The following is a 24,876-nucleotide window of genomic DNA, read 5'->3' as shown; positions in this document are numbered from 1 at the left end:
GACGGGCTGAAGCCGGGTAGTCTATTAGGACCAATGCCTAAGCCAATACCGCTCATCACCTGTAACCAACCAAATAAAGTTGTGGCCATATTTAGCCCATTAACCTTAAATAATTGCGTCATGTATCTTTATTTCCACTGGGGGTGGGGTGGGAACTTGCCACACAAATTGCACATCCACGAGCTCTACTATTGAGAAAAGGAGAAGAGCTTTATTCCCTCACCTTTCTCCATGCTGTGCATAATTTTATCTGCTTCTATCATCTCGCCCTTTATGCGCCTTTTCTCCAAACTATAAAGTCTCAAAGGTTCCTGACCCCGAGCATTAGGAACATGCAGAAAAGCAGCAAAGTTTATTCAGTTCCGAGAGGTGCAATGCAGTTATTTGCCCTGGATTTGAGCCAAATTGCTTTCCATCTCCCGGCCTGCTCCTCCTTCCATCAAGACTGATAGTAGCTGTTATGTACTAAGTTTGGTTCCTAGAACAATAGGCAAGTAGGATCCTAGAATGCTTGGCTTGCAGGAAAAGACCAATCAGGCTCCAGGAGGGAAGCAGAATCAGCCAATCAGACGGAACTCATTGTGTATATAATGTACAGTGGTACCTTTGGTTGTGAATGGGATCCGTTCCAGAGGCCCATTTGCAACATGAGCAGAATGCAACCCACGTCTGCGTGTGCATGGGTTGCGATTTGCCGCTTCTGCACATGCATGTGACATCATTTTGCCTGTCTGCGCATGCACGAGCGGCAAAACCCAGAAGTAACCCTTTCTGCTGCTTCCGGGTCGCCACGGGACACAACCTGAAAACGCTCAACCTGAAGCAAAGGTAGCAAGAGGTATGACTGCATATAAAAGCCTTTGGGGGGCAATTCAATCGCTGTTTTACAAGCTGCAATAAAGAGCATGAAATCACTACAGGACTCCGAGTAAGTTTCAGTAGCTCTGCAGGAACTGTGGCTATCTCTTAAAAACCACTCCAGTGAGTTTGGAGGGAGACAACTTGCTAATTCACTTTCTCCGCAGCCTCTCATTAATCATGGCTGCCTATTGCCAAGCGCACAAGACACTTTGCTCCCCCTCCTCATTTTTCGCTTTCTCCCCCCTTCCCCATGTTTTCCTTTCAACTAAACTGAATCTCTCCCGCAATGCAAAACATCGAGTTCAGAAAGGAACTCGAAGCCCAGGCCCTGTCGCCCTGATTTCTGACAAAGCCAGAATAACAAACTCAAAACCATCAAAAGTGCCAGCGAGGGAACAGGGACGGGGTTGCGGGCACATGCCTCGTTATTTTGGGAACGGCAGGACAGATCTGTGCTTTCGTTGTCCCTGGGAAGCTTCCAGAGAGGGAAGGATTTGCTTGAAATGTGCAGCGTAGCAGCAGTTTAAGGGAAGGAGGGAGAGAAATTCAGGGAGGGTGGAGACAAAGGAGAGATGGAGGATTCTCTCCTCCAAATACTGTTCTTTCTCTTCCCCTCTTCCACTGAAGGAAGGAATTTGCCACACCACTGCAAAGTTGGCTGCCTTTGGTGGAGAAGGCTGGGGGAGTCCTATAGGGTCTTAATTTGCCGCCTGTTTATCTTCAAATTAAGAAGTTAGTGTGGCAATGGCAGGGACAAACAGATAGTTTAAGGCTGCCAGACTCCAATGAGCAAACATGATCCAGAATGTGTCCTCAGCCAAGCCTCTTGCTTCTTATGGCATCAATATTCATGGTGTACACACTCGCTTTATGTGTGTGTGTCTGTGTGTGTGTGTTAGGGATGGGAGGAAATTCAGTTTTGTTTACATTTTAATGACAAAGTTGCCTAATTCGCACCCTCGAACCAGTACAGTGGTACCGTTCCGGAGCCCCATTTGCATCCAGAAGCAAATGCAATCCGTGTCTACACGTGCATGGGTCGCGATTTGCCGCTTTCGCGCATGCGCATGACGTCATTTTGAGCGTCTGTGCATTCACAAGCAGTGAAACCCAGAAGTAACGTGTTCCGTTACTTCCGTGTGGCCGTGGAGCACAACCTGAAAGCGCTCAACCTGAGGCTCATTTAACCCGAGGTATGACTGTCCATGAATGGAGGTGCAACTATCCTCTGAAATTGGGATTCCTCTTGGAATTTGCAGTTCTCCAACCAGCCAATGTGTACAAAAACACAGATATTGGGGGGAAGCGTGCATACGAACGGATATATATGATTGAAGATCACATTATATTTGGAGGAATTGCTTGGGGGGGAAACGTGTCTATCACTCAAAATGTGCCTATTAGTTATTTGAAGAAATTCTCACTAACTGCTGCTGGATTGACATGAGGATTAAAAGAAATTGAACTGAATTTAAGATTGGAAAAATGAGAAACCAGGAGAAATCACAAATGACAGATTTATCCATCCAAGGGGGGAGCACTCTGCATATGCACTAACAACAACAACAACATTTTAAATTGCATTTTAACCTGTATTTTAAATTGGTTTTCTTTCCTTATTATGTTTTCACTGAAATTTTATTGATGTTAGCCGCCCTGAGCACAGCTCTGGCCGGGGAGGGCGGGGTATAAATAAAATTTATTATTATTATTATTATTATTATTATTATTATTATTAACAATGCTGTCAATTTCCTTCATAATAACTCCTGGCCTCCACAGACAGGCATCATGGCCTGAAGGCAGGCAGAACTTTCCCTTTAACTGCCTGGCCAATATTTTTCTTACATTTTCCAATTCTTTCACAACCCCCTCCTCCCCTCCGCTTGCCCCCCCCCCCCCAATGCCTGCAACAGAGTTGTTTTTTCAGGACCTGAATCCAAAGAAAACAGGTCCCATTAAGTGCTTCCAGCTGGATTTATGAAAAACAGGCCTGCTTTGGAAGAGGAGCCTTGTGGCATGAGGGTCATGGGGACACGGGTCTTTTGGAGAGGCGGTCCGGGGGGGGGGGAGAGAGCAGATGCTCCCCCTTCTCTGAGAAATCCTTCAGGTTCCCTGCATAGCCAGAATCAGGAAGCCCAGAGCCTCAGAGTTCAGCATGCATCGCTTCTCATTTTAAATGGACAGCGATGCAAACCTAGCCATAGCCAGAGACTTTCGGCACACTACAGATTTGTTCTCAGCTTATTGAAGAAGAGTTTGGATTTGATATCCCACTTTATAACTCCCCTTAAGGAGTCTCAAAGCAGCTAACAATCTCCTTTCCCTTCCTCCCGCACAACAAACACTCTGTGAGGTGAGTGGGGCTGAGAGACTTCAAAGAAGTGTGACTGGCCCAAGATCACCCAGCAGCTGCATGTGGAGGAGTGGGGAAGCAAACCCAGTTCCCCAGATTATGAGTCTACCGCTCTGAACCACTACACTACGCTGGCTCTGATGCGCCTCTTTAAGTGCCATGTTGTTGTTTAGTCATTTAGTCGTGTCCGACTCTTCGTGACCCCCTGGACCAGAGCATGCCAGGCACTCCTGTCTTCCACTGCCTCCCGCAGTTTGGTCAAACTCAGGCTGGTAGCTTCAAGAACACTGTCCAACCATCTCGTCCTCTGTCGTCCCCTTCTCCTTGTGCCCTCCATCTTTCCCAATATCGGGGTCTTTTCCAGGGAGTCTTCTCTTCTCATGAGGTGGCCAAAGTCTTGGAGCCTCAGCTTCAGGATCTGTCCTTCAAGTGAGCACTCAGGGCGGATTTCCTTCAGAATGGAGAGGTTTGATCTTCTTGCAGTCCATGGGACTCTCAAGAGTCTCCTCCAGCACCAGAATTCAAAAGCATCCATTCTTTGGCAATCAGCCTTCTTTATGGTCCAGCTCTCACTTCCATACATTAAGTGCCATGCCTTCCTACAAAGAACCCTGGGAGTTGAAGTTTAGTGGGGTTCACAGAATTCTCTGTTAGAGGTATCCCAAGCTCCCCACCAACGCTAAATCTACACACCGATTAACCTCCAAATCCTGGAGTCTTTAGGGATGGAAATTGGCTCAACCAGGTCAAATCACTATGAGTGGGGTGATATGCCCATGTTTTCAGGACTTATAGATGACCATCTTGCAAAACACAGGTGCAGGACACAACACAGGTGGAGGACACAACACAGGTGGAAGGGACCTCAACAATCACCATGTCTTACATCCTGCAATGCAGGAATGTCAACTAAAACGTAAAGGACCCCTGGACAGTTAAGTCCAGTCAAAGGCGACTACAGGGTTGCGGCGCTCATCTCGCTTTCAGGCCGAGGGAGCCAGCGTTTGTGCACAGAGAGCTTTTTCCGGGTCATGTGGCCAGCAGGACTAAGCCACTTCTGGCGCAACAGGACACTGTGACGGAAGCCAGAGCGCACGGAAACGCTGTTTACCTTCATGCCAGAGCGGTACCTATTTATCTACTTGCGCTGGTGTGCTTTCGAACTGCTAGGTTGGCAGGAGCTGGGACAGAGCAACGGGAACTCAACCCGTCGCAGGGATTTGAACCGCTGACCTTCCGATCAGCAAGTTCAAGAGGCTCATTGGTTGAGACCATAGCGCCGCCCGCGTCAACTAAAGCATCTATGACAAATGGCCATTGAATTTCTATTTAAAAACCTTTAATGAAGGAGATTCTGCTACCTTCCGAGGGAGTCGGTTCACTGCCAAACAGCTCTTACTATAATAAAAATAGTAACAGTCACCACAACAAATGTATAAATTTCTTGATATTTTAGTGTGGTCCTTTGGAACTCCCTGCCAATTGATACCAGACAGGCACCTTCCCTGAATTCCTCCCAGTGCCTAGTAAAAAAATTTGTTTAGACAAGTCCACCCAGCTATTTAGAAAGTTGATGCAAGTTTTAGTCTGTTTCCAGTCTACTGTTATTTTAAGTTTCCCAAAGTTTTTAATTTGTGTTCATAACTTTTCTTATTGTCTTATCCGTTTTGTAAATCTCTTTAAGTTGTTTTCTTTTTAAAAGCCTTTCAAACAGCGTAAGAACTTTGTGGAATAAATAAATTAATAAAGAACAGCAGCCACCCTCACCTTAGCATTTGCTGAAATTTGCAACGCTGTGAAAATATTACAAATTTCGTTTCAGCGAACTCAGCATTCTTGCCATAGCTGTCAACGCTTCCCTTTTTTTAAGGGAAATTCCCTTATTCCAAATAGGATTCCTCGCAAGAAAAGGGAAAAGGTGACAGCTATGATTCTCACGCTGCCTGGTTCTGTGCCAGACACGATTCTGTGTTCCCGAATCTAATGCAAGGATTTGTGAAATGCACTCAATCCTGACTCGGATCTGACCGTGCAAAGTGCGCTGAAATCTTTGCACGTCCTCTAGCGAAGAGTCTTAGCAGTGGGATTTGGCTCTTGAGGAAGAAAGAAGTCGTGGTCGTTGCTGGAGGCTCAGGCAGAAGTTCTTTGCTATTCTACCCCTGCGCTCTGTGTACATTTCGTCCTGCAAAGCGTTGCTGGGTCAGCCAGACTTTCCCAGTAGCTGCCTCCGATGCAGCTGTGTACACAAAAGAGAGCAGTCGGACGTCCAGTATCAAGAAGATACTCTTCCAGAGGAACGTGGAAAGAGTCCTCAGCTTAATGCGGCAACAGACCTTCAAAGAGGGGCTACTCTTTTCCATTGACAGACTGCTCAGAGCCAGCTCAGAGCGAAAACGATTCTGAGGCTCAGGGCATGGATGCATTTAATTTCTCTGTCTCTCCGCCCAGCTTACTAACAGCAACATCAAGTCCCAAGCCAAACTGGTAAGGGCAGTCTTGTGAACAGTGGATGCTCAGGTTGTGAACGTGATCCGTGCAGGGTGCATGTTCGCAACCCGCAGTGTTTGCAACCCGCAGTCGCACATCTGCACACGCACAGGTTGCAGTTCTGCGCTTCTGCACATGTGCAAAGCGCGATTTAGCGCTTCTGAGCATGCACGACCCCCGAAAGTAACCCATTCCGGTACTTCTGGGTTTCAGCGGTTCCGTAACCCAAAAAAACGCAGCCTGAAAGGTCTGTAACCCGAGGTACGACTGTACCTGTTAAACTCACACAGCTTTATTTTATCAGTGAGATATTATTATTATTATTATTATTATTATTATTATTATTAATTCATTTTATGCACCGCCCTATACCCAGAGGTCTCAGGGTGGTTCACAAACAAGACCACAACATATAAAACCAAACCAAAAGCAATAACCCAATTTAACCCCCCCCCCCCAAAAAAAAGAACCACATTCTAAAAGGGTGTTGGATGTCAATAAGATCAACCAAAGGCCTGGTTAAAAAGGAACGTTTTTGCCTGGCGCCTAAAAGTATATAATGAAGGCGCCAGGTGAACTTCAACTGGGGAGAGCATTCCACAGACGGGGAGCCACTGCAGAGAAGGCCCCGCTCTCGTGTCGCCACCCTCCGCACCTCTCGAGGAGGAGGCACACGGAGGAGGGCCTCAGAAGATGATCTCGGGGTCCGGGTAGGTTCATATGGAAAGAGGCGGTCCTTGAGGGATTGCGGTCCTGAGTCGCTTAAGGCTTTATAGGTCAAACCCAGCACTTTGAATTGGGCCTGGAAACAGTGGCGTAGCGTGGGTTGTCAGCACCCGAGGCAAGGCAAGTAATTTGCGCCCCCTAACCCATGGATTTGCGCCCCCTAACCCTAACCCCCAGATGTTGCGGCCGGTGCGGCCGCCCCCCCTGCACCCCCCCACGCTACGCCACTGCCTGGAAACTTAATTGGTAGCCAGTGCAGTGGGACCAGGATCAGTGTAAACTGCTCAAACCATCTTGCTGTGGTGAGCAACCTCCACCAGCTGAAGTTTCCGAAACATCTTCAGAGGCAGCCCTATGTATAACCTGTTTTTGTTTTTGTTTTTTTAAAAAAAGAAAAATAAATCACAAAGGTGAGCCTAATTAATTTGGCAGCTTTTTTTAAAAGAGGTGTGTGTGTGTCTACAGGTGAAATGAGTTAAATTATTTTTAAGATGAGATCCAAACTGGCTGGTTTCAGAGGTGCCGTCTTATGGCCAAAACATGCAATGTCAGAACATTGTAAAAAGAGCCCGGCTAGTGGATCGGGCCCATGGCCCATCTGGCCCAGCCTCCTGTTCCCACAGTGGCCAATGAGATGCCCTCATGAGAAACCAGCAAGGAGGATTTGAACACAAGACCCTTCTGCCCTCCTGTGGTTTCCAGCAACTGATATTCAGAAGCATTGCTGCCTCCAGCTAGTAGCCATCGATAGCCTCCTCCTCCTCCTCCAGGAATTTGTCTAATCCTCTTTTAAAGCCATCTAGGTTGGGGGCCCTCACTGCCTCCTGTGGGAGGGAGTTCCATAGTTTAACTCTGGGTGTGATGGCCTGGGACTCAGGCTCGGACTCGGAGCCAGAGGAGTCTCAGTCTGCACTGGATCCTTTGCCTCAGGCATCACCTGAGCCAAGTCTGGGGCCTGATCCTGAAGAGCCCCAATCTGCACAGGTTCCCCTGCAACAAGCCCCAGCTGGGCCGAGTCCGGGGCCTGAGCCTGCCCTGGCTCCAGATGCGGGGATTACCTTGTTGCCTTCAGTTGGGTCAGGGGAGGCTGAGGCGGCCTCTGGGTCTAGTAACCCACCGACATCTCCCGAGCTGCAGAGACTAAGGTCTGAGAGAAGGAGAGAGCTGAGTACTCGCAGGAGGAGTGCTCGCCTTCGGGCGAAACAGGGAGGTGAGTCGCCGGGGGATCAGGACTGGCCGCTACCCCGACAAAGATGAAAGGCTGTCGGACCCTGCCCCAGGTTGCGGGAGCAACATTGCTGTATGCTAGATCCTACCTGAGATCCTGTACCTGTCCTTGCCTGGTTTTCTGCCTCGTGTCCTGCCTTGGCCCTGCCAGACTGACTCATCATGGTACCCTTGGATTCAGGGCTGGACCTGGACCATGTTGCTCAGGTTACCCCCAGGCCCAGCACACTGGGCAATGTAAGTAAGTGCTTCCTTTTACATGTTCAGAATCTTCCAACATTCGTCTCAATGGATGAATACTAGTGTTATGAGGGAGGGAAACTGTATCAAACATATGTCGCAACAGGAGCGGGAAACCTGATTTTAAGAAATTGTATTACATTAAAGTAATTTGGTTGGCTCTGTAATAATTTGGGCAATTAATATAAATAATTGCAGAAAACTTTTCTATGTCGATTTTCTCCATGCCACACATAATTTCATCAACGTCCATTTGATTTAATTTCCCCAGGGCGCTGATTAACCCCTGGCATAAAGACGCAGAGTCGGTTCCCCTCTGAAAGTCAGCCTATATTTGCATCTTTGCATGCAAACCAGCAAATTTTACGCAAATGCCTGGGCCGGGATTGTACCCCTGGCCATTTAAGCAGCACAGCACATCCTGCTCATAATCTCCATTTCGAAGTGACCGTGGTGGAAAGCAGACCGAAGAGCGGGGGCTTGCAAGCATCACTCCCCCTGCAACCCCCCATTCCATTTCTCACGAGAAGAAGGCCCAGAGATTCCTCCCCCTTTGCCGGGGAACTCAGTTCCTTCCAGTTGTCCACCGGATGCTATGGGACGCTCTCTGGTCCCAACCCAATCAGGGATGGAGTTATTTGCAGGTCTGACGCAAGCAGCTGTAGCTTAGATGACAGACGAGAGGTCCAGCGGTCCTCTAGAGGGAAGACGGCTTTTCTCCTCGCCATGGCTGTCTCCTATTTTGGAGGGAGTCAGCTGCCAAGAAAATAGTGGGGAGGAGGGAGAGGAGAGCTGGGCCCCCCGATAGATATTCCTAGCTCCTTCTCTGAATCAATCAGCTTACCTCCCTCCAGTTTGTTACGGGGGGAAATCTAGCTCAGTCACCCAGCTCGTCGGGCAGAGCCCACAGGTCCCTGCGGAATAAAGAAAGGAGTACAACCACCAAATAGCTGTAGACCAAAGTTTATTGCGCAACAGGTTCAAAGAGGAATTTTGAACCCTGAGGATGGGGTGACAAGGACTTTTAAAACTTTCCCACCATATCCCAGAATACAGTTTGTACAGCATCTGTTATGTACTGAGTTGAATAGGATCCAAAAGGCAGCAGTCTGATTGTTCCTAGAACAATAGGATTCAGAATGCAGCAGTCTGATTGGTCCTAGAATAATAGGGTCCAGAATGTAGCAGTCTGATTGGTCCATAGGAGCCACCCAATCCAGCTCCAGGGGGAAGTGAATCTGCAACTTGATTGGCCTACAGGTGAATCCCAGAATTAGCCATTCCAATCGTAGGGCCCATTGTGTAATAATGTATATAAAGCAGACATTCTGGGAGAACTTCCATTCCTCCTCACCACTATGAGCTGAATAAAGAGCATGAAATCCACTCTCGACTCCGAGTATATTTCACTGACATGTCACAAAAGGGGAGGGGTAAACAGGGGTTATACTAGTTTAACCTGGGCAAATATGGCCAGAAAAGTCCTTGGTACAAGATTAACTCAGGTATAAGATTAGCATAGGCAAACACCTTCTGAAGTCCCACCACCCAAAGTACAATAGAACTTCCTTTGTATGTCTGGACCCCTTGGCAAGTCCAGTGATGGGATTAGGCTTTCCTTGGCCAACAATCAGCTCAGCAATTGTCACCTCTGGGCACTTCCTGGAGTCCCTGTTCCAAGCGTAAAATAGCATTGGAATGGAGGAAACTAGCAAGGGAGTTGATTCTATATTATTTTTAAAGCTAGGTAACTTCCTTGAGCTGTCAAGTTGAAAGGATACATTCAGGCATAATGTTCGTAACATTTAACAACTTTAAAGATGTGCCCCCCCCCGTAATTTCCATAACCATATCTATCTTATCTATTTATCTATCTATCTATCTATCTATCTATCTATCTATCCATCTATCATCTATCTATTAATGTCAGGGTTATGTCTCCTGTTCTTTACTTCCACTCTCATGAGAAAAAAAAATGCGCAGGCCAATTGCTGGGTGAGAAATCAATTTATCCCCACCTCCCAATGCTCTTCTGGCTAATGACTGCAAAGGGCCAGGCTGACGGACAGGCATATAACACATCTTTTGTCAAAAATTGCCTTCACACTCCATGGTTCTCACACTTTTTTCTCTAGGCAACACTTTCAAGATAAAAATTTGCTTGCACCACACCAAAAATTTTTCATTGATAAGAAATGTGTTGGGAAACAAAAATAAACAACTCCTAGCATTCATGACACAGAACATGACTACTTTATAATATGATCACGGGACATGCAGAAAGTATAAAACGATGCAGCTACATAAGAAAAAATGTATCACTCCCAAAATATAAGTACCTTAACTGTGTATAAAAACACAGTAAGAGGAATGAGCTCACTTTTGCAAAAAAAGGAATATTTTGATACTATGCCATACTGCACTGAAATGTTTAGATGTTTCTTCGACGGTCCTTGAATCTTCCTGCCACACTTGCCAGCCTCTCCTGCCACATCAGTGTGGCGCATCGCACGCCCTTTGAGAACCACTGCCATAAGACACACAGACACACACACACACAAATTTGCTCTGTGATTCCTACATTCCAGGTGGTTGGACTACAGCCGTACCTCACGTTACGTTTGCTTCAGGATACATCCCGCAGCGACCCAGAAGTACCAGAAGGGGTTACTTCTGGGTTTTGCCACTCACGCATGAGCAGATGCGCCACTGCGGGTTGCGCTCTTTTTATGTTGCGAACGGGCCTCTGGAATGGATCCCATATGCAACCAGAGGTACCACTGTAGATAACTTTTGGGGTCCCTACCAACTACATTTCTATTATTCTTTTTTGTTGTGAACCGCCCTGAGGTCTACGGATGAAAGGTGGTATGCAAGTGTAATTAATGAGGGACGCAGGTGGTGCTGTGGGTTAAACCACAGAACCTAGGACTTGCCGATCAGAAGGTCGGCGATTCGAATCCCCGCGACGGGGTGAGCTCCCGTTTCTCGGTCCCTGCTCCTGCCCACCTAGCAGTTTGAAAGCACGTCAGAGTGCAAGTAGATAAATAGGTACTGCTCCAGCGGGAAGGTAAACGGCGTTTCCGCACGCTGCTCTGGTTCGCCAGAAGCGGCTTAGTCATGCTGGACACATGACCTGGAAGCTTTATGCCAGCTCCCTCGGCCAATAAAGTGAGATGAGTGCCGCAACCCCAGAGTCGGCCACGACTGGACCTAATGGTTAGGGGTCCCTTTACCTTTACCTTTATGATTCTATGATTCTGTATTAGATCACTGGTATTTAAGTTTTCAGTTCTTTGGCATTGCCTGACATTGTCTGTGCAGAGTCTCCCCCCCACATCTGCCGCCCTTGCACATCAGCACATATAAATTGTTGCCTCCAAGCCTCCGAAAATCTCCCCGGGATCTGAGTTTAGATGAGCCCCAGAAGCAAAGTTCCGGTAGCAAGATGAACCAGAGGACACTGGGAAACCACATCCTCCTGACCCAGAGGTACTCATACCACCTACTCCCAGAGGTAGGATTAGTGATGGCCGGGGGGTTGGTGTGGTGGAGAGGGACTGGTCATCGCGGGGGCGGGAGGAAGAATCATGCCACGTCCAATATTCACACACATCGTCTCCTTCAGGCCAGGCTATGAGTGAGTGCTCAGCTGGAGAGGAAGGCACTCTGCACATGCTCAGTAGCTTCACTCCATCCAAGAGTACAGATAAAAACTAGTTCTCTAGCCTCCTCCCTCGTAGACTCCAAATATTTCCAGATCTTTACTATTTGGCTCTAGCAAATTATATCTCTTCCGTCCTCTCCAAAATGACAGCAACAGCTTTCTCTCTCTCTCAATCCCCACACACCGCAGTTCCCAAACTCTGTCATATTTCAGTGTGACCAAGAAAGAGAACCGAGGGCGGGGCTATGCCTATCAGGAGGTGTGGCCATGCAAATAGGCACATGCTTAATTCTTAACGCCTGGAGTGAGAAGCAGCAGAAGAAAACCAGTGTCCCTGGGTGCATTTCCCCCCCATATGAATGAAATTTCCATTCTCATGGGCACACCAGGCACTTCTGCATTTGGGAACACTGCTTTGGGGAAGAGAAAAACACGCCCCTCGTCCCTGTCTCCGGAAAACCTCAGAGTAAAAGAGAACCTGAGAATTGTAGAAGGGACCCCGCCCCCAAGCCATCTGGTCCAACCCCTTTCAATGCAGGAATTGTGGGAATGTTCAGGGATGCAGGAGAGGATATATTGTCTGAGAATAGCCTTTCCAACTTGTGTTAACAAGTTCGCAATTTGGCAGACTAACATTCCCCTTTTTAAACTTGCAGCAGATGCGTTTGCTCAGGCTCACTAAAGCCTCTATAATAACTGTTCTGGTATTTCTCCCTTATTCCCTCATAAAAGATAAGACATGACACAGTCTTCTGTAAATGTATAAAAAGAGTTTACTCACATATCATTCTGTTCACAATGGGATCCCAGAAGGCAGACTTAGCTTAGAAAAGTAACATATCCCTGGAAACTATCTCTTAAGGAGACAGTCCCTTTGTCCTCTCTTGGTTGGAAGCCAAGAGGGCATCTTTGGCTTAGAAGATGTTGCTTCTCCGATGCATGTAGTCAAAGAGAGAGAGGTGGTTGCCCTTGTCGTTACCTGCACAGGTGAGGCCACGCCCACCTCTAGTCACATGCAGAGGAATTCTGTCCCAGCCCAGAAGGAAACAGGAAGTTTACCTGCTGGCTGGACAAACATTCCTCCCCATGTGTAAACATGTTCACTCTAGGAATGTTGTACTTGACTGCTCTTGTGTTTTACATCCCACAGGAATCTCAACTAAATCATCCATGACAGATGGCCACTCAACCTCTGCTTAAAAACCTGAAGGAAGGCCCGTCACTTTCCAAGGGAGTCTGACAGATCTCACTGCCGGAAAATTTCTCCTCATGTTTAGTTGGAATCTCCTTCCTTGCAGTTTGAATCCATTGGTTCGGACATGGCCCTGACTGGCCTGGATGCTGTGGAAATTGCATGTGGGGGTACAGTATGTGTTAGAAGCTGCCTTATACAGAGTCAGACCCTTGGTCCACTGAGTTCAGTATTGCCTACACGGATTGGCAGCAGCTCTTCAAGGCTTTGGATAAGGATCTCTCCAAGCCCTTTGGGGATTGAACTTTGGAGCTTCTGTAGATAGTGCAGATGGGACGCGGGTGGCACTGTGGGTTAAACCACAGAGCCTAGGACTTGCCGATCAGAAGGTCGCAAGTTTGAATCCCCATGACAGAGTGAGCTCCCGTTGCTCGGTCCCTGCTCCTGCCCACCTAGCAATTTGAAAGCATGTCAAAGTGCAAGTAGATAAATAGGTACTGCTCCGGCGGGAAGGTAAACGGCATTTCCGTGCGCTGCTCTGGTTCGCCAGAAGCGGCTTAGTCATGCTGGCCACATGACCTGGAAGCTGTACACCGGCTCCTTTGGCCAGTAAAGCAAGATTAGTGCCGCAACCCCAGAGTCGGCCACGACTGGACCTAATGCTCAGGGGTTCCTTTACCTTTAGGTAGGGCAGATGGTCTAACTCTGAGCCATGAACCTTCCCCTTTCTCTATGGCATGGGCTGCCTTGTAACACACATGACTGAGTTGGCTCAGTTGGTAGAGCATGAGACTTTTATTCTCAGGGCTGTGGGTTCAAGCCCCATATTGGGGGAAAGCTTCCTGCATTGCAAGGGGTTGGAATACACGACTCCCATGGTATTTTCCAACTCTGAATCTATGATACTTCTATGCAGTGCTATTTTTCTAGGGAAAAGGGGCCAGAATGCCTCCCTCATTCTCTTAGAACGGCAATGGTGCCCACCTGAGAGGTGCCGGAACTCGTGAGTTGTGGCCGGAAAAAACCTCTGCTTCTATGAAACTTCTAAGGCTGTCCATCCATCAAAATGATGGCCATTTTGCTGCTGACCGGGGTAATATCTCCACCAAGCCCTCACCTGTCACACCTGGGTGTTTGTGCATGCTGGGTGTTCCTTCTGTAAACACATGAGATGTAACCGGCTGTACGTTTGAAAAAATAATGTATAATAATAATTATTATATAATATATAATAATTATATTATAAAAATAATATTCATTGTATTGAATTGTAGATTTCAACAGAAGTTGCTCATAAAGTTCAACGAAAAAGGTAGAAGAACCAGCAGATCAGTTCATTCTCTAATCTTCTACATTTTTCGTTGAACTTTATGAGCTACTTCTATTGAAATCTACAATTCAATACAGTGGTACCTCAGGTTAAGTACTTAATTCGTTCCGGAGGTCCGTACTTAACCTGAAACTGTTCTTAACCTGAAGCACCACTTTAGCTAATGGGGCCTCCTGCTGCTCCCATGCCGCTGGAGCGCGATTTCTGTTCTCATCCTGAAGCAAAGTTCTTAATCTGAAGCACTATTTCTGGGTTAGTGGAGTCTGTAACCTGTAGCGTATGTAACCTGAAGCGTATGTAACCTGAGGTACCACTGTACAATGAATAGTATATATTATTTTTTCAAACGTACAGCTGGTTACGTCATGTGTGTTTATTGAATATGTTTCACGTAACCAGAGGTTTGTTGTTGTTTTGCGGGTGTTCCTTCTGAGCAAGAAAAACTGTCTGCGCCACACCAATGCGCTGAAATTCCAGCGAGTTAAAATTAAGTAGGTGCGTCTTTCTCCAGAGGTTGACAAACCCACCTGTATTTCCGTGACCTGGAAGTAAGGAAAGAGCTTCCTTGGGTGCCTGGAGGTGCTTCTGACTCAGGATCATAGAATTGTAGAGTTGCAAGGGGACCCCCAAGGATCATCCAGCCCAACCCCCTGCAATATAGGGGTCACAGCTAATGAATTCCTGACAGATGGGCATCCAACCTCTGCTTGGAAACCTCCATGGAAGGAGAGCCTGTCGCCTTCCCAGGCAGTGAGGCGAGTGACTCATTGCACGCCTCCTCAAAAGTTAGAACCACCTCTTCATTCATTTCACAAGCGGGAAACTGAGGCTGAGAGGGGTCCTCAGCATCGGCAAGAGGGCTCGGGGCTCCTTGCCTTCTGCCCCAGAACCTTTTATGCGATACTAGGCCTTGCTGTATAGTTAAAGCCATGGTTTTTCCAGTAGTGATGTATGGAAGTGAGAGCTGGACCATAAAGAAGGCTGATTGCCGAAGAATGGATGCTTTTGAATTATGGTGCTGGAGGAGACTCTTGAGAGTCCCACGGACTGCAAGAAGATCAAACCTCTCCATTCTGAAGGAAATCAGCCCTGAGTGCTCACTGGAAGGACAGATCCTGAAGCTCAGGCTCCAATACTTTAGCCACCTCATGAGAAGAGAAGACTCCCTGGAAAAGACCCTGATGATGGGAAAGATGGAGGGCACAAGGAGAAGGGGACGACAGAGGATGAGATGGTTGGACAGTGTTCTTGAAGCTACTAACATGAGTTTGACCAAACTGCGGGAGGCAGTGGAAGACAGGAGTGCCTGGCGTGCTCTGGTCCATGGGGTCACGAAGAGACGAACACAACTAAATGACTAAACAACAACAGGTCCCGCTGATCCCAAACAAGCTTCTGACCTATAACTGCAGGATGAGTGTGCAATAGCTCCTGAGCATGTGCAGAGCATCTTTGGCCGTTGAGCCAAAGGCTGATGTCTAGGCTCAGGCAAGGGCAGGCTTGATCTACAGCATCTCTCCCCGTTTGTGGCTTCCACCCTCACCCCCCCGAAGACCCTTCCTTCCCCCTTACCTTCAGCAGCCATTGAGTGTTGTTTTCCAAGACCCTCTCCAACTGCTGGACCCGTTGGGTGGACTGGTCATCGCTCCACAGCAAAGGGCCGGCTGGTGAATCCCTCTGCAGCGTGTTGACGTTGAAGGTCTCCCCGGGGTGCTGGCAGGGTTGGGGGTCGGCCTCTGGCAAGACGAAGGTGTAACTGCAGCGCCCGTTCTGAACCCGGTGAGACCTCCTGCGGATGCCCCCCTCGGCCGCCCTCCGCTGGCTGCCCACTGCCCAGGAAGCCGCGACCACCAAGAGACCCAAGGCCCCGATGTTGAGATTTGCAACCGTCCACATGGCTGAGCACGGAGGGGGTGGGTCTCGCCGAGTCCCAGGCCACCCACCACCCCTTGCACCGATCCAGCACCCAGTTGGTATTCTCAGGGTGTAGAAGCTGCTAGTCAGAACTCCCTTGGGTGCTGGTTCCGGAGACCCAGCTGGAGTGAAGCCTCCAAAAGGCTCTGCCCGTTCCTCAACACACACTGAAATCCTGCAAAATCTCGACTTCCTCTCACCCTGCCCCTCCTCCTCCTCTTCTCATTTTAACATTCTCCACCCCCCTCCAAGACTCTTTCTTTTATCATTATGCTGGCTCCAGTAACAATATTGGCCGGCTGGACATTTTTTATTTTTTTAAAAAGAGAAGTTTGATGCATTTCCCCCCTCCTTCGTCTTCCTATCCCACTACGGGAGCTCAAGTTTCAGAAACGGGAGGTTTTTTGCATACACATAACCAAGCCGATGGCTCTCTCCAGGGCTTTGCGCAGATCTTAGTAATGCTCTGTGGTTTGATTTGCATACTGTCTGCTCTCTATCATTTTATAATCGATAGGCCAAAGGGCAAGTGAGGGGCCACACCAGCAAGACGCATTGCCATGGACCTGGCAGAGAAGGTGTGGCATTGTATCTGAAGATTGTCACAGATATGTTGCTCTGTTCTACCTCCCCTGTTGGAGGCAAGGACCTTGGGAAGTGCAAAGTTTAACTGTGGAACTCATTGCCACAAGAGGCAGTGACAGCCACCAACAGGACTGGGCAAATGCATGGAGGAAAAAAGGGCCATCACTGGGCACTAGCTACGATGGCTGTGCTCAGAGGCAGCAGTGCTTCTGAATGCCAGTTGCCGCAAACCACAGGAGTTGCTCTTGGGTTGGAAACCAGTATACATGAAGGAGCGTCTCCACCTCCATCATTCTGCCCGGACTCTGAGGTCCAGCGCTGAGGGTCTTCTGGTGGTTCCCTCCCTGCGAGAAGTGATGTTACAGGGAACCAGGCAGAGGGCCTTCTTGGTGGTGGCACCTGCCCTGTGGAACGCTCTCCCATCAGATGCCAAGGAAATAAACAACTACCTGACTTTTAGAAGACATCTGAAGGCAGCCCTGTTTAGGAAAGCTTTTAATGTTTGATGCATTACTGTATTTTAATATTTTTCTTATATTCTTTTCTTATATTCTTACATCATCCAGCCAAAGAAGTGGGCCACTCCTTTGAGATCTGTCAGGGTGCCCTGCTCCAAAGGATTTTTTAAAAATATTTGCTTCCTGACTTTTGGTGGGAGCTCTTTGTCCAAAGTCTGATCCTGATACCTGCCAATCCAAGTTATTTGGAAAGAGAGAGGCATTGGAGAAGGTAAGGCACACCCAGGCTCCTGTCGCTGTGGGTTGGTGTGCTGGGCCCGGGGGTAACCCGAGCAACGCAGTCCAGGTCCGGTCCCGAATCCAAGGTTTCCACAAGGAGTCAGTCTGGCAGGGCCAAGGCAGGGCACGAGGCAGGAAACCAGGCTAGGTCTGGCACAGGGTCTCAGGCAGGTTCTAGCAAACAGCAATGTTGCTCCCGCAACCTGGGATGGGGTCCGATAGCCTTTTATCTTTGTCTGGGTAATCTTTGTCCTGATCCCCCGGCGACTCACCTCCCTGTCTCACCCGAAGGCGAGCACTCCTCCTGCGAGTACTCAGGTCTCTCCTTCTCTCAGACCTCAGTCTCTGCAGCTCGGGAGACGTCGGTGAGTTACTAGACCCAGAAGCCACCTCAGCCTCCCCTGACCCAACCGTTAGTGGAGCAGCTGTAAGAGATGGCCCAGCTGAAGGCAACAAGGTAATCCCCATATCTGGAGCCAGGGCAGGCTCAGGCCCCTGACTTGGCCCAGCTGGTGCTTGTTGCAGGGGAACCTGTGCAGACTGGGGCTCTTCAGAATCAGACCCCAGACTAGGTTCAGCTGCCGCCTGAGGCAAAGGACTGAGACTCCTCTGGCTCCGAGTCCCAGGCCGTTACAGTTGGCTTGAAGAAACAGTATTTTGTCGTTTGAAAGAGATAGGAGGCAGAGTGACTGGGCTGAAGGCGCCACAGGAATGCAGGGGCCACAGCCTCTCTCTAGATGGCTGATATGGTACCCAACTTGGCCCAGGTACCTCGTACAAATGCCTTGCTCCATCAGAAGCATGCAAACTCCCAAAGATGGCCCTGGTTTGGTTGTTCCCGAAAGTTCAGATCAGATAGGATCGTCTCTGAATGCAAACTGCCTTTCACCTCTCCCATCTCCCCCTTTCAGTGTTTTCTGAAGATTCTGCTTCAGTTGCACACCCTGCTCGTTCTTTCTGCCTCTTAGCCTTGCACCAGTTCCTCAGTCAGAGGCTGCTTGGTTGCAAGAGTTTGGCACCCTGGCCCCGTCCTAGGAGGCAAAGCAGACAGCAAGCCTCTGAAGCAAAGAGTGTTTCTTTCTTAGCACCCCTCTGCAATTCATGCCATAACTCAGCAAATCCTTCTTTGATCAGTACCAGCTGTGACCTTGCTGGGTTCAGCTGAGCCGCATTCAGATTAGATTCAGGGCTTCCTCCTTCTCTGTGGTCTATTTATAACGTCCCAGGGAAATGAGTCAAGGCTCGCCTGTAAACCTTTCTCACATCAAGGGATATTCTCTCTCAAGCCAGAAAGGATTTGGAGTCCTTGAGAGGACTTCTGAGACTTCTTGAATAGGATGGGAGAGTCCGTTTGATTTGCATTTAAAGGCAAACTTGCCTGAGTCCCACTTTCTGAAAAGAGACACAGACCAAAACACAGCTGTCTGTTGAAATTTGCACATTCCCGAATTTTGCAATGCAGTTCTCTGGCTCATTGAAATATACTCGGAGTCGAGAGTGGATTTTATGCTCTTTATTCAGCTCATAGTGGTGAGAAGGAATGGAAGTTCTCCCAGAATGTCTGCTTTATATACATTATTTACACAATGGGCCCCACGTGATTGGCTAATTCCGGGATTCTCCTGTAGGCCAATCAGGTTGCGGATTCACTTCCACCTGGAGCTGGATTGGGTGGCTACTGTGGACCAATCAGACTGCTGCATTCTGGACCCTATTGTTCTAGGACCAATCAGACTGCTGCCTTTTGGATCTTATTCAGCTCAGTACATAACACTCATAAACACAGATACTAGGATAAGTGTGCATATATATGCATGTATTAGTGAAAACAACACAGAAAAATGCATTGCATTGGGCCAAATTGCTTTGCAAACATTTGTGCATAAGACAAATTGCCCATAACCAAGTTTGTCAGCACTAAGGAACGTACCGGTGGGAAACATTCGCTTTGGTGCCATTTTAATTTTGGGTGTGGATTATTCTCGTGCGTTGAACACCAGCCTGTTATTATATGAATGTATCTGTCATTTCAAATTATATCCTGTCCTTCCTCCCAAAGCAGGTTTAAAAGAGACACGTTTTGTTGGATACAAACCCATGACTAGGGGGCATCTGGAAACCTAATGGAGAAGCGAGATCTGTTGGGGGTGTTAATGCTGCGAGCCCCTCCGTCCTACGCTCCGGTTGTATATGTGTGTAAATGAAACCACATATCTGAAAGACACCACAGTCTCTGCATACTTTCATTCCAAGAAAACAGAACCTGGCTAAGCACCTCAAACGCCTGGGGTCTTTCACCACTCGGAGACTGGGGCAGTATGGAACAATAAGATTAAGGACGGGAAAGAGCTGTGAATCAGCATGGGCTCAATAATTCACACACACACAAAAGAACGAAGCGAGATGATCTCAGGAATTACAACCTTCCTCCTGAGCCTTAGATCCTGAATCTCAGGGGTGGAATCTTAGTGATAATGGGTAGATCCTACTTGATTTTTTTTAAAAAAAATGTAGTTTACGAGAAAGATAAATCAATAAAATCATCAGTATGAATTAGCAGCAATAATTTAAGACTTCTGTTAAAATAAAGGTAAAGGGACCCCTGACCATTAGGTTCAGTCGTAGCCAACTCTGGGGTTGGGGCGCTCATCTCGCTTTATTGGCCGAGGGAGCCGGCGTACAACTTCTGGGTCATGTGGCCAGCATGACTAAGCCGCTTCTGGTGAACCAGAGCAGTGCACGGAAATGCCATTTACCTTCCCGCCGGAGCGGTACCTATTTATCTACTTGCACTTTGACGTGCTTTCGAACTGCTAGGTTGGCAGGAGCAGGGACTGAGCAACGGGAGCTCACCCCGTCACGGGGATTCGAACCGCCGACCTTCTGATCGGCAAGCCCTAGGCTCTGTGGTTTAACCCACAGTGCCACCCGCATCCCTTCTGTTAAAATAACTGTAGACTAAAAACAGATTACTGACCCCCTCCCCCTGAAATTTCTCCACAGTTCTTATTAGGGTCATTTTTTCTGGACCATCTTTGGGGCGAGTGATCTTGTGATACACACTCTTTCCAGTTAAAATAATTCCATAATCCCAGAGATGGAAAGGCTTTTGTTTTGAGAAATTTTGCTCTGTTGTCAGTCAACAAATGAAAAATGGTTCTACTATAGCTGGCTTTCAAACTTAGTTGATTACTCTCAAAGGAATTGGTAACCGGTTTTTCCATCCACGCCTCTTCTACAGACTTCAGGCCTCGCCACCAAGCCCGGGACATGATTAACGGCAGTCGCAGTTCTCAGTGCCGGGCCAAGCTTGTTTTTGAGAGCATCGCCAGGGAAGTTGAAGAGGCCCTCTTTGCACAACAGTGTGTTGCCAACCATAACACCAGAGAGAGAGAGAGAGAGAGAGAGAGAGAGAGAGAGGGAGAGAGAGAGAGAGAGAGAGAGAGAGAGAGAGAGAGAGAGAGAGAGAACAAGAACCAGTGGCCTCCCATTTCTGGGAACCCCAAACTCTTCTTGTGCATTGTCTCAAGACTACCTGTTTATTGAGCATTCATCATCACTTGCTAGTGCAAAGTTAGATTATATCTAGTCTTGAAAGACCTACACTGGCTCCCAGTACGTTTCCAAGCACAATTCAAAGTGTTGGTGCTGACCTTGAAGGCCCTAAACGGCCTCGGTCCAGTATATCTGAAGGAGTGTCTCCACCCCCACTGTTCAGCCCGGACACTGAGGTCCAGTGCCAAGGGTCTTCTGGTGGTTTCCTCGCTGTGAGAAGCCAAATTACAGGGAATCAGGCAGAGGGCCTTCTCGGTAGTGGCGCCCTCCCTGTGGAACACCCTCCCACCAGTTGTCAAAGAGAAAAACAACTACCAGACTTTTAGAAGACATCTGAAGGCAGCTCTGTTTAGGGAAGCTTTTAATGTTTAATAGACTACAGTGGTACCTTGGGTTAAGTACTGAATTCGTTCCAGAGATCCGTTCTTAACCTGAAGCTGTTCTTAACCTGAAGCACCACTGAAGAAGAAGAGGAAGAAGAAGAAGAAGAAGAAGAAGAAGAAGAAGAAGAAGAAGAAGAAGGGGAGTTTGGATTTGATATCCCGCCTTTTACTCCCTTTAAGGAGTCTGAAAGCGGCTAACATCAGCAGCGTAGCGTGGGTTGTCAGCACCCGGGGCAAGGCAAGTAATTTGCGCCCCCTAACCCAGGGCAAGGCAAGTAATTTGTGCCCCCTAACCCGGGGCAAGGCAAGTAATTTGCGCCCCTAACCCCTAACCTGCCGCCGCTGCCAGCTTCTTCTTGCTGCTGCCTGGGCTGGTCGGGTGTGGTTCTCTCCCGCGCTCAGCGCTGCGCTGGGCGGCCGCTGCACTGTCCCTCCCCCAGATAGTCCCTCCCTCGCTCTCTCTCTGCTCCGCACCGCAACGCATGCCTGGCACCCTCCCCCTCCACAGTGGGCGGCGACCCGGCAGCTCGGATCGGATTCGCACAGCCAGCACTGCAGTGAGAGAGAGTGAGTGAGCCAGGTAGGGGCAGAGAGCTGCGAGTGCGAGCGCCCCCCCAAATGTTGCGCCCAGTGCGGATGGCCCCCCTGCACCCCCCACGCTACGCCACTGGCTAACATTCTCCTTTCCCTTCCTCCCCCACAACAAACAGTCTGTGAGGTGAGTGGGGCTGAGAGATTTCAAAGAAGTGTGACTGGCCCAAGGTCACCCAGCAGCTGCATGTGGAGGAGCGGAGACGCGAACCCGGTTCCCCAGATTATGAGGCTACCGCTCTTCTTAACCACTACCACTCTTAACCACTACACCACACTGGCTAATGGGGCCTCCCACTGCCGCTGCACGGCTGGAGCACAATTTGTGTTCTCATCCTGAAGCAAAGTTCTTAACCTGAAGCACTCTTTCTGGGTTAGTGGAGTCTGTAACCTGAAGCGTATGTAACTTGAAGCGTATGTAACCCGAGGTACCACTGTATTGTATTTTAATATTCTGTTGGAAGCCGCCCAGAGTTGCTGGGGAAACCCAGGCAGATGGGTGGGGTATAAATAAATTCTTCTTCTTCTTCTTCTTCTTCTTCTTCTTCTTCTTCTTCTTCTTCTTCTTCTTGTAATATTTATTGTTGTTGTTGTTGTTGTTGTTGTTGTTGTTGTTGTTGTTGTTGTTATTATTATTATTATTATTATCATCTGAATGGGGGTGCTTGTGTAATCTCACTGTATACAAGTCGTACAAGTGACAATAGTGTATTTCAATAATATATTGCTGGAGGAATGAAATGTCCCTATTTTCATTGCAGAAATGTTGATGAAGATTGCAGAGCCCAGGCAGGTTCATATGGGAGAATTCAGTCCTTCAGATAGCCTGGGCCAAACCTTCTTATGGATAGAGAAAATTCTGCATTGTCTTGCAGTACAGCTAAGGTTCTACAACGTGGTTCATTGCCTTCTTCTCACTCTTCAAACCCAAGGTGAGGCATTGCTCAGGTCCGAACAACACAAGAGAGACTCTTCGCATTTCTAGTCCTTGTCAGAGATGTTGCAAGAGAAACTTGGAGGAATTCTCCCTTTCGCCCTCCCAGGCACCCTGGGCCCGTGCCAGCTGGGCAAATAAACATCCCAGCCGGCTCTGTTTACATGTTGAGCGGGATCGCTCCTTTGAGATGCTGCCCTTTGGCCTGCAGTTGGGATGGGAACTAGCCCAGCTTTTCCTGCGTCCTAATAGAAACGGGAACACTTGATGCAAACCCAGCCCACGTTAGGCCGATGGGGCAGGCTTGCAAAGCCCCACTTCGCCCCTCCTGGGAAGCAACTGCGATGCTGCTGCCACTTCTGGGAGGCTATTGCTGCAGCCCCACAGAATCGTAGAGTTGGAATGGGTTCCAATGAGTTATCTAGTCTTACCCCCGGCCATGCTGGAATCACAGCCAAAGAATCTGGCTGTTCTTCAAGCCTGCAAGAACTACTTGGTTATATACTGGAACCCACAGGTCAAATAACCAGTAAGGTAAAGGTAAAGGGACCCCTGACCTTTAGGTCCAGTCGTGTCTGAGTCTGGGGTTGCAGTGCTCATCTCACTTTACTGGCCAAGGGAGCCGGCGTACAGCTTCCGGGTCATGTGGCCAGCATGACTAAGCCACTTCTGGCGAACCAGAGCAGCTCACAGAAATGCCATTTACCTTCCAGCCGGAGTGGTACCTATTTATCTACTTGTACTTTTGACGTGCTTTTGAACTGCTAGGTTGGCAGGAGCAGGGACCGAGCAACGGGAGCTCACCCCGTCGCGGGGATTCAAACCGCTGACCTTCTGATTGGCAAGTCCTAGGCTCTGTGGTTTAACCCACAGCACCACCTGCATCCCTTCAAATTACCAGAGCCAGGTGCAAAACAAGGCATGGGGAAGGGGGTGGAACCCTGGAAACACCCAGGACAGAGAAAATGAGGCATTTCCACCACATAGGTAGGGATGCCAGTTCAGGAGCACCCCAGATGCTGAGATTTCAGGACACAAACCTGAGATCCAGGGGTGACCCTATGGCAATGTCACTAGTGGAGGCCATTGGTGATATTGTTGTGATGATTCCCTGATGATGTCATTGGCCGGGCCCTGGAGATGGAGGTTAATTGGGAGAGGGGAGCGGAGGAGGGCAGAACCCCTCCACAGAGTGTCTATGCCAGGGGTCAGCAATTTTTTTTACACCTTCTGCTGGGGCTGGACTATATTTTGAAAAAATAATAATGAATGAATTCCTATGCCCCACAAATAACCCAGAGATGCATTTTAAATAAAAGGACACATTCTACTCATGTAAAAACATGCTGATTCCCGGACCGTCCACAGGCCGGATTTAGAAGGCGATTGGGCCGGATCCAGACCCCGGGCCACAGTTTGCCTGCCCATGATCTATATGCTATACTTTGCAGGCATCTCCTGCTGAGCTGAAGCTTGCAAGGAGCAGGCACGGCCCTATTATCACCATAGTTATTGCTGTTATTACGCAATTACACAACGCGGGTGGCACTGTGGGTTAAACCACAGAGCCTAGGACTTGCCAATCAGAAGGTCAGCGGTTCGAATCCCCGCGACAGGGTGATGTCCCGTTGCTCACTCCCTGCTCCTGCCAAACTAGCAGTTTGAAAGCACGTCAAAGTACAAGTAGATAAATAGGTACCACTCCAGCGGGAAGGTAGACGGCGTTTCCGTGCGCTGCTCTGGTTCGCCACAAGTGGCTTAGTGCTGGCCACATGACCCAGAAGCTGTACGCCGGCTCCCTCGGCCAGTAAAGCGAGATGAGCGCTGCAACCCCAGAGTCGGCCACGACTGGACCTAATGGTCAGGGGTCCCTTTACCTTACTACTAAAGGCCATATTGTTCACCTGGAGGTCGATACCCTCCAACCTGCCACCTGGATAGAGCCAGGTGAACCTGGAGTTCTGGCAACCCAATGCACCAGCGCATCTTTTTGCCTTCCCTCCGCTGACTTGCCCACCAATTGAAAGGGATGGTTCTGAGAGCTTGTATTCTGTCCTAATCGCACCACACCTGGAGAATCACATCTGGTTC

The 24,876-nt window shown here is 48.6% G+C and overlaps 1 protein-coding gene across 2 annotated transcripts in view; it reads right to left on the bottom strand.

Annotated features, from left to right (window-relative positions):
• Positions 1-16,217, bottom strand: part of ANGPT4 (angiopoietin 4) — a 130,808-nt gene extending 114,591 nt beyond the window's left edge. For both annotated transcript variants that reach the window (XR_013839640.1, XM_079979518.1), the window contains exon 1: positions 15,659-16,217. Coding sequence is in view for 1 of the 2 variants with exons in the window: in XM_079979518.1 (XP_079835644.1) it covers positions 15,659-15,982 (324 nt within the window). In the remaining variant the exon portion in view is untranslated. The remainder of the gene's footprint in view (positions 1-15,658) is intronic.
• Positions 16,218-24,876: the final 8,659 nt, after the last annotated feature.

This window comes from Podarcis cretensis (assembly GCF_951804945.1).
Source record: "Podarcis cretensis genome assembly, chromosome: 6".
Lineage (NCBI taxonomy): Eukaryota > Metazoa > Chordata > Lepidosauria > Squamata > Lacertidae > Podarcis > Podarcis cretensis.
Note: the sequence above shows the minus strand (reverse complement) of the source record. Positions and strands in the feature narration are given on the sequence as shown.